This window comes from Musca domestica, unplaced genomic scaffold (genome assembly GCF_030504385.1).
Source record: "Musca domestica strain aabys unplaced genomic scaffold, Musca_domestica.polishedcontigs.V.1.1 18, whole genome shotgun sequence".
In the NCBI taxonomy this organism is placed as follows: Eukaryota; Metazoa; Arthropoda; class Insecta; order Diptera; family Muscidae; genus Musca; species Musca domestica.
Window position 1 is genome coordinate 7,716,687 of NW_026712238.1, and position 17,376 is coordinate 7,734,062.

General features: G+C 32.6%; 1 protein-coding gene across 1 annotated transcript; it reads right to left on the minus strand.

The window, feature by feature from the left end:
• Positions 1-14,369: 14,369 nt before the first annotated feature.
• Positions 14,370-16,852, minus strand: LOC101900905 (DNA-dependent protein kinase catalytic subunit). Its single transcript, XM_059120824.1, has 3 exons — positions 16,763-16,852; positions 14,722-14,883; positions 14,370-14,531 (listed from the first exon to the last, which is right to left on the minus strand). The coding sequence occupies exons 1-3, from the start codon at positions 16,850-16,852 to the stop codon at positions 14,370-14,372; spliced, it is 414 nt and encodes a 137-aa protein (XP_058976807.1).
• Positions 16,853-17,376: the final 524 nt, after the last annotated feature.

Here is a 17,376-nt window from a genome sequence, read left to right on the forward strand (position 1 = left end):
ATTTTTCAATATTTGCCGAATGGAATATCGCGATATGTTCAGCTTTTTAGCTTTAAGCTCATAAAAATTTTTTCAATACCTGCATATTTTGGAACGAGGGTCCAAAACGTCCGTCCAAAACATATTTAATTCAGCCGTCCAACAAAACTTTCGTGCAGTTGTAGTTCATATTTCCAAAACCATTTCCCAAATTTAAAGTTCGAGTTTCCAATAACCCGTTGGTGCATTTATCCTGCATTCTATCAGTGAATTCCAAATTCCAGCTGCATTGGTTCAACACAATTACAATTTGTACCAAATTTAGTACACATAAGTACGAATTTCCGAAGCTTCCACAGAAATCTTAATTCAAAATTTCAGGGTCTCATAGAGCTGACACCCTGAAATTTTGAATTAAGGTTCAACTAAATCCAAATTGTATCAAACTTAGTACATATAAGTACACATTTCCAAAACTACCATCATATCCCAATCCTACGCCCAACAGTAATCTTAATTCCAAATTTCAGTATTCTATCTATTTCGGTTCACTTAAATTCAAATTGTACGAAATTTAGTACATTTTAGTACATCTAAAATCCTACACTTCGACATTAATCTTAGTTCCAATATTATCAGGATACCAGCTCAATTGTTACACCAAAATCCAAATTGTAGCAAATTTAGTACCATTTAGTACACTTAAGTACAAATTTTCATAACAACCTACATCATACAGATCAATAGAAGTCTTATTTTCAAATTTCAGTATTCCAACTCTATTGGTTCACCCAAATCAAGGTTGAGGGGTAGAGTCGATATAAGGATATAGTTTTGGAAGTGTGTGTTCAAAAAGTACTAAACGGTACTAAATTTGGTAAAATTCGAATTTGGATGAACGGTTGAAGCTGGAATCTAGAAATTTGAAATTAATGTCACGAAATTTGGTACAATCTCGATTTGGGTGCAACCATAAAACCTCCTCAAGTGCAAAATACCATATTTAGTACCTTTTAATTATTTTCGTACTGATCCAGTACGAATTTCCAAAACCCCAGCCTTATCTGACCTCTTCAGACCAAGTGTTAACATAGACTAGTTCAAAATTGTATTAACTTTTTATTTTACCATTTTTATACCCTACAACACTATGTGTTGGAGGTATTATAAGTTTGATTGACCCAAAAATTATGTAACACCTCGAAATATTGGTTTCCCACATAGGAAAGTGTATATGGATCTTCCTAACTCGCCGAGATGAGTCGATCTAGCTATGTATGTCCGTCCGTCTGTCCATGTTAATTTGTAATCAAGCTACAATTATGAACCAATCCTCACGAAAACGGAGATGGGGTTATGTTCAGAATAGAACCCTATTGTTTTTGGAGATGATCGCACGATATTTAGGGGTTGAAATGGATCAAAAACAGAAAAAATTCCTGATTTTGCAGTTGCTCTATAGGCCACAGTTATGAACCAATCGACGCGAAAATTTACATGGAGTTAGAGTTTAGGAGTGGGGAGAATCCTGCCGATAAAATCTAAGAAAATCGCGGAAAAATATACCAATAAATGAGTGAATATCTTTTGTTTAATTTTTTTTTTTCAATTTTTTTTTTTTGTCATATTTTTTTACGCATGCGATTTTTTTAATTTGACTTACAATTTTGAATTGAAAATTTTTTAAATTTTTACAACCCCCAACACTACGTTTTGAGGGTAATATATGCATGTCGCAATTATCGTCCGATCCTCACGAAATTTTGCATGGGGGTAGGGTTAGGGTCACGTTTAGAGGTTCAAAATTTGTAGTCGCTGTATAGGCCACAATTAAAATCTAATCGACACGGAATTTTGCATCAGAAGAGAGTTAACGACAGGGAAGAAGTCTAGCATTTTGAATGGCCATTGGATTATATTTAGATGTAAAATAGACCACAACTTTCGTGAGATATAGTTTTGAATACTTAACAATACTACAAATTCTCCGGGTCAAAAACTTAAGGGTAACCTCTCGGTAGGGATCTTTGACATTATTTTATATGCGAAATCTTCCAAAATGGATTTGCATATAAAGGGACTTCAAACATATTGTAGTGTTCTAAGGTATCACATGGCCAGCCCCGCACGACTATAGCCTTTGCTTACTTGTTTTAATATAACGCCACAGTCACATTTTTATAAAATTAATTTTAGACATAAAACAAAACCTATTTTTAAATTAAGATTTTATTTAATTGAAAAAATATTTTTCAGCACAATATTTAAAATTTTGTATCATTCATACACTTTTCAAAAAGCTGTATAAAAAATTATTAGGAATATAATCACTTAAACGTGGAGAACACGTAAACCCCTTACTTTTGTATCAACAATCGTCTGTATCCGCACATATACTTCCAATAAAGCATCGGCAGTTGGGTAGTGCTCTAAGAAATCTGGGATCGTAATCTTCTTCATCTTCATCATCTTCAAAAACATGGGATTTATTGCCTCTGTTAATTACTAATGGTGGTTTGGCCGAAGTAGTTTGTGCATGAATTATCCCTGATGATGCCAAATTTTTTTCTGCCAGTGGATTTCTGAAATAAATTCTTGCTCCGTCATTCTTTAAATTATTGCCCGTTAAACTCTGTTGTCTATTCTCTTTTAATACTCCCGATCTGCTCTGCAGCATTGGAGTTGTTGGACTTGTTGTGCACTTCTCTTTGGAAATATTCCACATATATCTATGGTCACCTTCGTCATCTTTGGGAAACACTATGACACCACTTGCCGGATAACCTTTGCAGAAGTACAAAATATTGGCGCAGATTATCAGAATTGAAAATACAAAATATTTCTTGACACCGGCACTCATCATTGCAATACAACAATTTTTATTTCAATTAATGGCATCGACGCGTACAAATGATCGGCTCAACTTCTCGATTGAAACTATTTATATTCCAAAGAACTGCATGTTCTTAAAATGTATCTTTTCAAGCATAAGAGAATTATTACAACACGAGAGTATGTGGTTTAAAGCCACCACACTGATGTAATAATCTTCGGTGCACAGGGTTAGGTGCGAGAAGATGAAATGTATTAATTTGAATTTCATCAAAACGAATAATATTTTGTGATAAGAATTAAAGAAAGGAATGGGCATGCCAAATCACAGCGTGCTACCTTCCGGAATGAGTAATATGGTATTGATTCACCAAGTAATAATATTCCCCTAATACGAGTAATAATAATAAACCGATAGGGTTGACCGCATTTTACCCGCTGCGAAACAAAAAAAAAACTTTACACGAAAAAAATCACTGATTATGAAACGAGAGTGTGGACCAAAAGTGGCGTCAATATGAAAATAAGGGCCAAAAATAATGCATAACCTCTGCATTACCAATGGACTAAAAAATATTAAGTTATTTCTATGAAATTTAAAGCGAAATATCTTACTTTTAAAATACCAAGTAATGAGTAACGGCGGTACAGAGTTTGCATGACCGAGTACAAAACCAAAGTCAATAGCCAGAAAACCAGCAAAAAATAAGGAAATACGAAGAGTTTGCTGACGAACATAGAAATCGTTAACCAATCGTCGATACATTAACCAAATTATCTATTAAAAGGTAATGTCAAAAAACTAACTTCTGCATTACCAGTTGGTGCAAAATAATTGGTTATCCCATACAAACCTCGAAGGCAAAATACCCCTTTTCCTTTCTCCTGACCAAGTAATGAGTAAAGTTGACATAGCAAGTGCACGTTCGATCACAAAACCGAAGGCAGTGAGTTCAAGACTCAGAGTCTGAAACAAGGAAAGAAGCATCCGATCTTCACGAAATGTTCCATGGGGGCGGGGTTATGGTCAGCATTGAAGTATATTTTTCTTGAAGATGTGTCTAAATCGACAAAAAAAATTAAAGTTTCCCGATTTTGCAGTCGCTCTACGGATCACAATTAAAAACCAATAGGCACGGCATTTTGCAAGAGGTCAGGGTTTAGGACAGGACAGAAGTCTGGCATTTTGGACGACCATTGGATTATATTTGGTGGGTAAAATGGACCACAACTTCTGTGTGAAATTGTTTTAAATACCTATTCCCACAACCTATCCGCCGGTCCATCTGTCCATTTTAAATTGTAATCACGTTACAGACCTGACGAAATTTTACGTGGAGGTAGGTTTAGATCTGAATAGAAGCCTATTTTTAATACCCTACACCACACAGTGGTAAGGGTATTATGTCTTTGTGCATTTGTTTGTAACATGGAGAAGAAATCTTCAACCGATATCGGGTTAATTGTGCAGCAAAATAGTCCAAATAATCTGAATTTTGGGACGTCCGATCGAATTCAGTCGAAAAGTAAGTACATCCATCACTATGGCCGGCGCTTGAGTTCTGGGTGCCAACCGAAGGTGCACATTTTCAGTTGACCTCTTTGGCACGAATGTTTTCTCATCGGAGAAACCCAAATTCGGCAGTTCACCACTTTCGGCCAAGCGAAACAACTTTTTAGCTCTTTTGAGTCTATTTTCTTTCTGTTGCGGTGTAAGTTCTTGCACTTTTTCAACGGCTTTACCCAGAGCTCATTTTTCAATATTTGCTGAATTGAATATTGCGATGTGTTCAGCTCACGAGCCATTTTTCAGCCACAGCGACTTCGATCAAGTCGCTTCTTAACACGACTTCTTCTCTAACGATAGCCACTTGTGTTTTTCCCACCAAATATAAAAAAATCACACTATCACGCTTGAATTCCATCGCGAATAACCTTTTTTCTGCAAAATTCTCAACAAAATGCTTTTGTACGCTTGTAAACAATATAATTAGCTGTCACTGGAATCATTTTAACAGCTGTCGGACGAGTGGCTTAAAAATGACAGCAGTCTGAAGTTGGTTGCAGTTTTTCCATCTCATCATATAAATATTATCAGCCCAAATTGAATAGATTTTTTCATATTTAACCAAATTTTACCATTTGGTAAATCTCGGTCCGGTAAATCTATTGCTCCAATAAATATTCTTTAATATAATCCTTATCGAATCGTATCATGCACCATACAGCAATATTATGTGGTTTATAATTGGCATGATCTACTTCACATAAATTCCCAATATAAACATTTTCGTTACGTGAGCTCTACTAAATACGCACAGTGGTACATATATTCGGCTCCGCCCGACATTTGTTTATTTTATTTTTATACCCTCCATGAAGGAGGGTATATTAAGTTTTTTTATTCCGTTTGTAACACTTCGAAATATACATTTTAGATCCCACAAAGTATTTGTAAATATTTATGATCGTCTACCTGTCTGTGGAAATCACCCTAGCTTCCAAACGAAATGAAGTAGGTTGATAAAATTTTACTCAAATGTATATAATGTCTGCAGGACTTTTGTTATTGAAAATGGGCCATGTAGGTCCACTTTTTGGTATAGCCCCCATATAACGGTACCTCCCGATATTCGGTATTTGGATGATTTTAGCAACATTATTCACCGGAATTGTTTCAAAGTTGGTACTTGAAGTTTGTAATGGATACTACAGCCTAAGACAGAAAATTGTCTGTGCAGGACCACGTCTTCGTTTAGCATCCATATAACGGTACCTCCCTATATTCGGTATTTTGATGATTTTTGCTACATCATTCACCGATTTTTGTTTGAATTTCGCATTTAAATATTGTAATGGCTTATGACAAAAGTTGCCTATGTAGGTCCACGTCGTAGTATAGGCCCTAATATATCGGCTACATTCGGTATTTTTAAGACTTCAACAGCATTTTTTAAAGATTTTTTTTTTGAAAACTGCAAAATTTGTTCCATATTGTGGAGGGTATTCAAAGTTCGGCCCGGTCGAACTTACAGCTTTTTTTTATTTTATTTTTTTTATTATTTTTAGATGATTGCAAAATTGACCAGAAATAAAACATTTACTAATTTTGTAGTTGCTCCAGAGGTAACAATTATAAATCAATCGAATCTTGCATTGAGATATAAATTAGTGGCTGGCAGAATCTTACCATTAAATAACATTTAGCAGGTGAAACATATCATAACTTTTATGTAAAAAGAAATACGGAAATGTCCATAAAATGTCCATTCATATGTCAAGGAAAATCTGGAAAAATCACATAAAATTATTCTAATAAAAAATCTGAATTTTTTTTGGGGCATTAGAAATTTGATTGATTCCAATATAGGAAAGTATATATGGATCTTCCTAACTTGCCGAGACTTTATATAAAAATGTGTTCTTATAAGTCACTGAAGATAAAAAATCGCAATAAAAATTCATGTTGGATATTCTGCATCCCATTTAACTATAAGTTTTGAAAAACCTGCATTAGAGTCCAATTTATCAAGTGTATCATTATTGTTATTGAAAAAGGTTTAAAAAAATACTTACCCAATTATTTCTTTTTTTTTTCATTTCAGATACCAGCTGCTAAAAGTGTAAAAAGGATCATGAATATTTCCGATTAAACACCACCCATCAATCAACAAAATACTGCTTATCAAATTTCCTAGTTTTCTTTTTTAAAACTATTATCTTTTTAACATTTGTAGAAATTTTAATACTTTTTATAAAATTCAGATTGAGATTTTTATTTTATTTATTGTATTGATATATACATATTTTTACTTTTTTACATTTATTTTTTTTATAAAATTGTAGTTTACGGTTACAATAAATCTTCCAAATAATAAAAATAAAAATGTTCATTAAAAAAATGCGTATGTTACATTTCTTTTTACATTTATTTATTTGCATTCTAATATATTTTAATTATATTTTACAAATAAAATAAGTCCAGTTTGATTTAAATCAGTAATTAATTTATACATAGGATTTTCCACTCTTTTTTAAAACATCAGTAACATTCTTAATAAAAGCACAATTTTTGTTTGCAATAATTTTTGAAATTTATATTTGTTTATTTTTTCTATAAGATTTTTTATAAAATTATATGTAATTTTCGATTAAAATAAAGCTACCAAATAATAAAAAAAAAAATATTCATTAACAAACCAAAAAAACAAAGAGATAATTATAACGTGTGTATTTTACATTTTTTGTTTACATTTATGTATTTACATTTTTGTAATTAATTACATTTTACAAATAAAAAAACAATAATTTTTTTAAATCGCTAATTAATACTTACGTAACCCTACTCTTTTTAACATCAGTAGAATTTTAATGAAAACACGATTTTTGTTATTTGAGACTCAATTTTTTTTTATTTTATATTTTTTACATTTTTTATAATTTTTTAAACTTTTGTTTGTTTATTTTCTTTTAACATTTATTATTTTCATTTATTTTATTTTCATTATTTTATTTATTTTTATTTTCATTTTTTTTCAATAATCTAATAAAATTAATCTAATAAACAAAATATTTTATTAAAAACCCAAACAATGCGTATTTTATTTATTTAAAAGGAAAAAGAAAATCACTATCGATATAATTAATAATAATGAGCAGTGACACTACCGACCCCCCACAGTTAACGCTGTTGGTGACGTCACGTTTTTGGCAATATGTACAAAATTTGAAATTTCCCCAAATACCAGGCAAACAGAAACGAGCAGCAAGGAGCTCGCTTGCATTTTGCACAGCACGACCTATTAAAAATACGTGCCACATAAAAAGAAATATTTAAAATTCAGAGCATACTTTCAGGCGCGAACTCTTATTACAACAGTGCAACCTATTTTAAACGCGTATTGCTTATTAGAAATTTTAAGCATAAGTTAAGGCTTTTATGTTACAAAAAGGGCAACCTATTTGAATGGCGTAATACAAACCATCCTCTTGAACGTGTCTTACATACTTACCCATCTTTTTAACAATGAAAATAAAACCAAACATATATGAATTTTTAATGAGATTTATTTAAACGATTTTTTATTATTACATCATATTTGAAATATAAATGTAAAAATGGGGGCTATATTAAATCGCCGACTTATATTGTATATATGAGTAACTTAAAATGCCAAATTACTGAAATAGTAAAGCTTTAGCCCAAAATGGACCTATGTGTACCGGTTGATTCAATTCTTCCAAGAGTCATTCATGGTTTTAAATTTTAAAAAATTGAATATTGAACCCCACGTTGAGGCGATTGTATTTTAAGTTAATTTTGGCCCCGAAATATAATTGTCTAAAAAATAGACTAGTAAAAAATATTTCGACAAATCCACTAAAAGTCCCGATGAACATTTTAATAAATAATTTTATAATCAAGCTAAAAAGTATAAGTCGGTTTTGTCGACAGATTTATACCCTCAGTCAATGTTCGATTATCTAAATATATTTTGGCTTCTGTTATGATTATTCAAATGTTTGACCCTCTATGGAGCAGATTCCGAAGGAATGGGCCAGTATTGTCCATTTCGTATCGGACCTAAATAAATGTTATATAAATATTGCGACGTGTCAAGTTGGAACTATATTGGTTACTTCCTTCTCTTTATATGATATATGTTAAAAATTTTAGAACATATTATAAGGTGCGTGAGTACCAGATATATTCGACCGAAGTATTCTATTTTCATTCTTCATCTAATACAGATAAAAATAGAAAAGTTTTGAAAATATAACCTTTTGTGGCTGAGGTACCATGTTTGTGTGTGTGAAATTTGAAGAGAGTTGGATGCTTATTTCGTTCCTTTGAGCGTTTCGTTTTCCAAAATCTTGAACCCTATACGGGACAGGCAGCAAAAGAAATTGTCCAATTTCTACCATCTTTATAATAGATCTTGTAGTGATGGAAATATTGAGATGTCTGAATGGAATCGGATGATAATTTCGCGTGTTATAAGCTTCATGGATATTAAAATTTTTTGAGCCGTTGTGGGGGAGTTACCAGAAGGAGTGGATCGATATATCCCATCTTCACAACAGATCTTGTGTTAGTAGAAATAATGGGATATGCGAAATATAAAAAGAACCTGATGCATATTTCGCGTTTTATGACCTTCATGGATATTCAAAATGTTGACCCTTTGTAGGCGAGGTATCAGAAGGAACGGTCCGATTTCTACCGTTTTTATAACAGATCCTGTGTTAATGGAAATATTCAGATGTGCCAAATCTAAATGGAAACGGATATTAATTTCGCGTTTTATGAGCTCACTGGTTATTCAAAATTTCGACCTTTTGTGGGGGAGGTAACAGAAGGAGTAGAATAATATAATCCATTTTAACACCAGATCTTGGGTGAAATTTGAAGACAATCGGACTTTTACATAGCATTTTATAAGAGTTATAACTATTCAAAATCCTGACCCTTTGTGAATGAGGTACTTGATGGAGTGGACCGATATTGTTCATTTTCGCACCTGACCTAGAACTCATAAAAATATTGCGATTTGCAAAGTTGTAGCAAAATTGGATTATCGTTTCTCTTTTTGTGCAAAAAATATTTTTTTAAAATTTCGACCTTTTGTGAGGGAAGTACCAGAAGGAGTGGACCGATATATTCTATTTTTACACCAGACCTTGGGTTATTAAAATTATTGGGATGTGTAAAATGTGAAGACAATCGGACTGTTACATCACATTTTATATGAGTCGTAATTATTCAAAATTTTGACCCTTTGTGGGGGAGTTACCTGATGTACCGATATTGTCAATTTTCGCACCTGACCACTAATGAAAATAATAGGATTCCCAAAGTGGGAGCAAAATCGGATTATCCTTTCTCTTTCAATAAATTATTTTCTTTGAAAATTTTGACATTTTGTGTGGGAGGTACCAGAAGGAGTGGACCGATATTGCCCATCTCCGAACTCGATCTAAGTTTGACAAAAATATTAAGATATTCCGAGTTTGGACCAAATCAAATGCTCCCCTCGAGAGCTATCATGCGCACCATCCAGTCAGACATATAGACGGACGACATTGCTAGATCGACTCCAAATGTCCTGACACGGATTTGGTCCAAAGAGACCTAGGGTCAAAAACCGTTATTTCGACTAGACACGTTTTGACCGTATCAAATGATACATACCCTCTCTAGCCATATTGCGTAGGGTATAAAAAGCTGGCGCGTTTTTTAAATTTTAAAAATCCAAAACTCGTTCATAAATAATTTAAAATTCTTTGATAACATACTGTTAGATAATATGGATTTTGAGTTCTATAGTTTTAAAAATCCAGGATTACAGATTGATGTGTCCTTCTAAATCATAGATTAAGAACCAACGATTATATATCAAAAATATAAAAAAAAAAACTACAGTTAAACCTATTACAAATACATCGAACTAAGCTCTTGGATAAACAATTGTATATATAATTATATCATATTTTCACTTACACTCACGTGTCTTTCACATACACACCTACATTTCCAGGCAAATGTAAATGTCTTCTATGTGTGGTTATCCAACAATTAAGCCATTTAACTGGCATATTCTTTGTGAAGGCTACACAAAAGGACAACATAATGTAATTAGAGAATACTTAAGTCATAAGACTTCTATGGATTTGAAAATGGCTCAAAATGCACAAAAGGTAAAATGCCACGAATGGTGGGACTGATGCAATAAATGCACCTAATCGGATTCGGAAGAAGTCTTATGCTGTTGTTCGTAATGAGATTGTTATGTAAATCGTATGACAAAATGTATTTTAAAATGAATGAAAATAATTGTAATGAAAGTTATTATACCATAAGTCATACTTTGAATTGTTATGATATTTTACCATTATTATATACCCGAAAATGCCATGCTACGAATAGAAAATCTAAAAGAATTGATTGATTTGATATCTATTATCATTTTCGAAAATGTTATTTATTTTTCCAAATATTTCAATTTTATTTTAAAATATATCCTAGTTCAAAAAATTTTTTTTTTTTGGAAAATCGTTTCAATTTCTCTACAAACAAACGTGCTACTTTTGTAGAAAGGGAAATGTTCAAAATCCGTGCAAAGTTTCTTTTCAATATTTCCATTTTAATAGAAATTACAACGATTTTTCTGAAATATACTATTTTTTTCAAAATTGTGATATCCAAAATTGTAATCCTGTAATAGTTTTGTTAATAGCAATTTTTTTGAAAACTTAAGAGATGTCTAAAAAGATGCACAACTTTAATTATGTCCACAGCCATATGACTAGATATATCATTTGATACGGTCAAAACGTCCCTCATCGAAATACCGGTTTTAGACCTTAGGTATCTTTGCACCAAATCCGTTTTAGGACATTTGGAGTCGATCTAGTTAATTATGTCCACACGATAAGTCTCGAAGAGGGTATCCGATTTGGTCCTAACTTGGTAACAATAATATTATCATCAAGCTTATATCGAGTTCGGAGATGGGCAATATCAGTCCACTCCTTCCGGTAGCTCCATCACAAAGGTTCAAAATTTCGAAGAATTATGACTCTTATAAAATGTGATTTAAGAGTCCGATTGCCTTCAAATAACAAACATCACAATATATTTATTAATCCAACGTCTGATGTGAAGATGTTATAAAGATGACAGAGATCGGAACAATCATTTTGGTACCTCCTCCACAAAGGGTCAAAGTTTGGAATAACCAAAACGATTATAAAATCTGAAAAAAGTATTCGGTTCTCTTCATATTTGGCACATCCCATTATTTCTACTAACACAAGATTTGCTATGAAGATGGAATATATCGATCCACTCTTTCTGGTACCTCCCCCAGAAATGAAGCTCATAAAATGCGAAATTAACATCCGATTTCATGAAGACTTGGTACACAAGATCTATTAGAAAGATGGTAAAGATCGGGCCAATTTTTCTAGTACCCCTCCAACATAGGATTCAAGATTTTGAAAAACAAACGCTCAAAGAAAGCGAAATAAGCATCCACCTCTCTTCAAATTTCACATATACTCGTACAAACATTTTTGCTAACACAAGATCTGTTGTGAATATGATATATATTTCTGCGAACGCCTTCTGAAACCTCAACAACAATGGGTCACAATGTTCAATATTTTTAAAAAACTCAGCGATTCTTTACAACCAACAACCTTATCTGAATATGAAATTTATGATTTCGCATAAAATTGGTTATAAATTTTCGATTTTCTTGTAATTTTCCAATTATCAATATTTTTATCTACATTAGATGAAAAATGAAAATGGAATTTTTCGGTCGACTATATTTTTTTTCTAATTTTTTTTTTCATTTTCATTTTTAAATTTTCTAAAAATTATCACATATCTCATACAAAGTGAAGAAAATAACCCATATAGTCACATTTATTTAATACCGATACAAAATAGATAATGTTGGTCCATTCCTTCGGAACCTACTCCATAGGGGGGCAACAATTTGAATAACCATAACACAAGTCAAATATATTTAAATATTCGAACATTGGCTGAGGACAGATGTATGTCGGTCCGTCTGTCCATGTTAATTTGTAATCACTCTACAGGTCGCAATTATGGCCCGATCTTCACGAAATTTAAAATGTAGGTGGGGTTACGGTCAGAATAGAACCCTATTTCTTTTGAAGATGATCGCATAATATTTAGGGGTTGAAATGGACTAAAAACTGAAAAAATCCTGATTTTGCAGTACAGGTCTACAGGTCACAACTATAGACCAATCGAAGCGAAAGTTAGCACGGGGCTAGAGCTTTGGGCTGGGCAGAAGCCTTCCAATTTTGATGGTCATCGGGTAATATTTAGTGGTCGAAATAGACCATAGCATTTTTGATAAATAAGTCAAATTTTCCATTAAACCGCGAATATTTTTAATGCCGACGAAATCACAAATAGACGAACAGGTCAATTCTGACCGTTACGTAGATGCCGATAGTAAAAATATCGGATATATATAGCGAAATATATACAATGTGTATATACAAAGGAAAGGAATGTTAGGTAGAATGCTTATATCTCAAGAATGGCTGGAGCGATTCTGACAAATTTTGTTAATTTAGAATGCCTTTTTGGCATAAAAGTATAAAATCTAAAAAAATCTTATAAAAAGGTGCCAACAATGATGTTAATATAGATTTTGTAGTATTTTGTGACATTTTTTTATTTTTTCATATTTTTATGGCATGCGATTTTTTCAATTTGACTTATAATATTGAAGTGTATATTTTTTTAATATTTTTGCACTTTACAACACAGGTTGTGGTTATTATTTATATACAGATTGCAATTATTGTTCGATCCTCACGAAATTTTTGACAAAGGTTAGGCTCAGAAAGGCTAAGCCTATTGTTTTCAAAGATGTCCGCAATATATTTAGGGTTTGAAATGGACAAGCAACTCAAAATGTTCCTTATTTTGCAGCCATTATGAAGGTCACAAATAGCAACCAAAGGACACGAAATCTCGCATGAAGTTAGAATTTAAGACAGCGGGTAGAATGGACCATTACTTTTGTGTGAAAAAATACCAACATTACTTACAGGCGATATCCGAAATACACAATAGGCGAACTTCTGGCTTTTTTATGCTGATTTCGTTTACGAATATAGCCAAATATCGCAGACAAGCAAATCATATAAATGAGTCTAAATTTGGAGACACAGAGGGGCCTCTTGCTTTTAAAGATGATCGCAAAATATTAGGGGATTCAAATGAACCAAAAACAGAAAAAAATTCCTGATCACACAATTGAAGCCAATCGACACGCCTGAGAAGGTAGTTAAGCACAGGGAAGAATTCTGGCATTTTGGATGACCATTGGATTTTATTTAGCCGTAAAATAGACCACAAAAACTAACAGCACGACGTAGTGCATAAATATTGGGAAAATGTCTCTGGTCAAAATGCTAAGGGCTCCATAACATAATTTCAAAAGTGACACCTTTCAAAATGGATTTGGACATGAAGGGGCTTCTAACATATTGTAGTGTTGTAGGGTATCACATGATCGGCCCCGCACGACTATAGCCTTCGCTTACTTGTTTTTTTTTTTAATATATTTGGCATTAGGAATATTGAAAAAAATCAATACAACTTTTTTCGAAAATAGAAATTCCAAGGGATACAATATTTAGATACAATAGCAATCGTATTGAAACAAAGGCAGACAGAAGTTAGTACGCTCCTAAAGTGACTAAAATACGGTAACGATCACAGGATCCATTTTTATGCAATATAAAGGAAGCATGAAGATTTTCGTCATCATCAAAAAATTGTCAAACCGACCTATTGGAACTGCAAAATTATCCTTAATAAATCGTTATGAAAATAAAGTTTTTCTTTCTTAATAGATATATATGTATTTAATTTTCCTCTGTACCACCAAAATATGAACTGTGCAATAAAAAAAAATAAATCTTAAAAATCTAAAATGTACGGATGTGAAAAAATAATAACAAAATAATGTCAAATGAAATTCTTATTAACTGAAATAAATTTAAATTTCATTAATACTATCATTAGGACTGGCGGTAGTCGTTGTAGTAGTGGTGGTGGTCGTCGTCGTAGTTGTGGGATCCTCAGAACCTTTAACGACTAATGCATCACCGAAAATCGGTTTGAAGAACAATACGAAACGTGAGTAACGGCGAGCTGAATTCTGTATGTAAATTAAATGTGAGAAAAATAACAGTTATCATAAACATTTAAAAGTTACTTTAAAGCTCTTGTAAAACAAGAGCTTTTTTAAAATTGCAATGATAAAAGTCATAGCTAATGTCTGTGTTAGCTTTTGCAAAATCCTCCATCAAGTTTATATTAAAGTTGCCGTTTCCTATAAAATCACTTACCATAATCAATCTGGAAATTGTCTGTGAAATTCTGGTCAAAGAGGAAAATGATTGATTGAATAGCTCATCGGGAAAATCGAGGGAAACATTGGTGCGGTCAAATTCGGGCGTATCATCGGGATAGTTTTTAATGCTGGCTCTCTTGACACGAATGTGTTCTTTCTGTAAAATAAAAAAAAAACAAATATATTGTTAAATATTTCTAAACAAATTTTTTGTTAAGATAAATATAAATGAGAGTGTTTTGTGAGTTGTTGAGTCCAAAACTTTGGTTTTTAAAATCCATGCATACAAAAAGAAACGAAAATATTATTCAACATAATTTATGCCCACAGAAACAAAATAGTTCAATACTTTTTTTAAGTATTATTAACAGTAAAGAAAGTCCTACAGTCGGGCGGGCCTACTTTATGATACCCTACACCACTTTGCTAATTTAGTGGAGCTCCGCATAACAATTAAAAGTTTTTATGGGAGAATTCAATCATACACGCTATGATTATAATTATAATTTAAAGTTCAAAGGACCAAATATGCCGAAGCATTTGTATCTTTTAAATTCGGACTAGTATTGCCATTTGGTGCACAATTAATTTGAAATAAAGATATATTTGGGAGCTATATCCAAATCGGAACCGATCTCGATAAAATTTGATATTTCTGAGCTGTATTTGATATATTTCTTTGAATATCGTTGTTACGGAGTGCATGTTACGGATGTGGGTAACAAATATAACAAATCGGATGAACAGTATATATGGGAGCTATAGCTATATCTGAACCGATCTTCACCAAATCATATACTACATACTAGCTTCTAGACTCAATTCGGTCGTAAGTGCCAAATTCCATCCCATTTGGACAAATATTAGACGTTTGGTGCACAATAAAAGGTAAATCGGACGAAGTTATACATGGGAGCTACATATATCCAAATCTGAACAGACCTCGATAAAATTTAGCAAATGTATTTCTGAGCTGTATTTCATATATTTCCCCAAATATTGTGCATATTACGGCTGCGGAGGACAAAAATAACAAATCGGATGAACAATATATATGGGAGCTATCGCTATATCTGAACCGATTTCGATCAAAATTGGCATACTTATTTTCAGACCTAATTGTAATGTGTGTGCAAAATTCCATACAATTCGGACTTGTATTACAATTTGTGCACAATAAAAGGCAAATCGGACGAAGATATATATGGGAGCTATATCTAAATTTTGACCGATTATCTCCAATTTCAATAGGGTTCGTCCTTGGGCCAAACAAATGATTGTGCAAAATTTTATCTGTATAGGGAAATATATGCGAACTGTTTTTTGTTTACAAAAATACATGGACAGACGGACTCAGAATGTGATTCTATGCAGATCATCAAAAGGAACTATGGGTCTATCACGTTTCCTTTTGCCTGTGACTTACCGCGAATCTGTCTTTTGGGGTATTTTATGTACTATCCCAAAATAAATTTTCAACCCGCCATACTTTGGCCCATTTATTCCTACATAGTGTTACTGACCAGCACAAAATTATAGAGCTACTTCTAAATTTTCTTATGTAGTTCTTATATATTTTATTCCAACTATAAATAAATAATCTATATTTTGACATTTCTTACTTTTATATTTTTATATCAACGATCACAAATACCTCCAGATTTTTCCTTTTTACTTTCAGTCTACAAAAGGTATATTTTATTTGATATCTTTGGTATCTAGCCCACAAAAGATCCAAGTGTTACAAAAAAATGGACGGTACGAAAATTGATATTTTATTCCACATTTTCTCGTACATCCCTATTAAAGATCAAAATTTTTAATATTGAACAACTTCGATATAAAACAGTCCACTTTCATTTAAATTTCGGATATCCTGAAATTTTTTATTAATGTAAGAGCATGTTGAAAAAATGTTTGTACACGAAATTGCAGAGGAGAATATTGGCAACATTTGAATTCAATAGGAGGTCCACAAAACAGGAACCACACTCAATTTTCAAAAAAAAAGGTATTTGATGCACCCCTTGTCTTACATGAAAAGAATCGAGGTCCGAGTTGATATTTACTCCAGACTTAGCACTGGAAATATTATAGAAATACTTGACCAACTGCTTCTCGTACATTTTCAATACCAATAACTTTCATAAATATGAAAAAACAGTTCAGTACTCTTTTTACCTGCCTCTTCTCAAATTCTAATATTGGTGTCAGCTTTAAGTCAAATGCGAAAATTAGCAATGTCTCTAGTACATCCCAAGCAAGGGCTTAAAACTTTGAATAATCATAACTCTTTTAAAATAAAAATTACTAAATAAGACTCAAACTGTTTTTAAATTTCACATGGCCACGCCCAGTACCATCACCACAAAGGGTCAATAACCAAAACGATCATAAAATGCGAAATAAGAATGTTGTTCCCTTCATATTTCACACATTCCACAATTTCTACTTACACAAGATCTGCTGTGAAGATGGGATGTATCGGTCCTCTCCTTCTGGCACCAACCCCCTCCCCCCACAAAGGGTCAAATTTAGAATATCCATGAAGCTCATAAAACGCGAAATTTACATCCGATTTAGATTTGGTAAATCTCAATATTTCCATCAACACAATATCTGTTATAAAGATTTCTTCTGCTACCTGCCC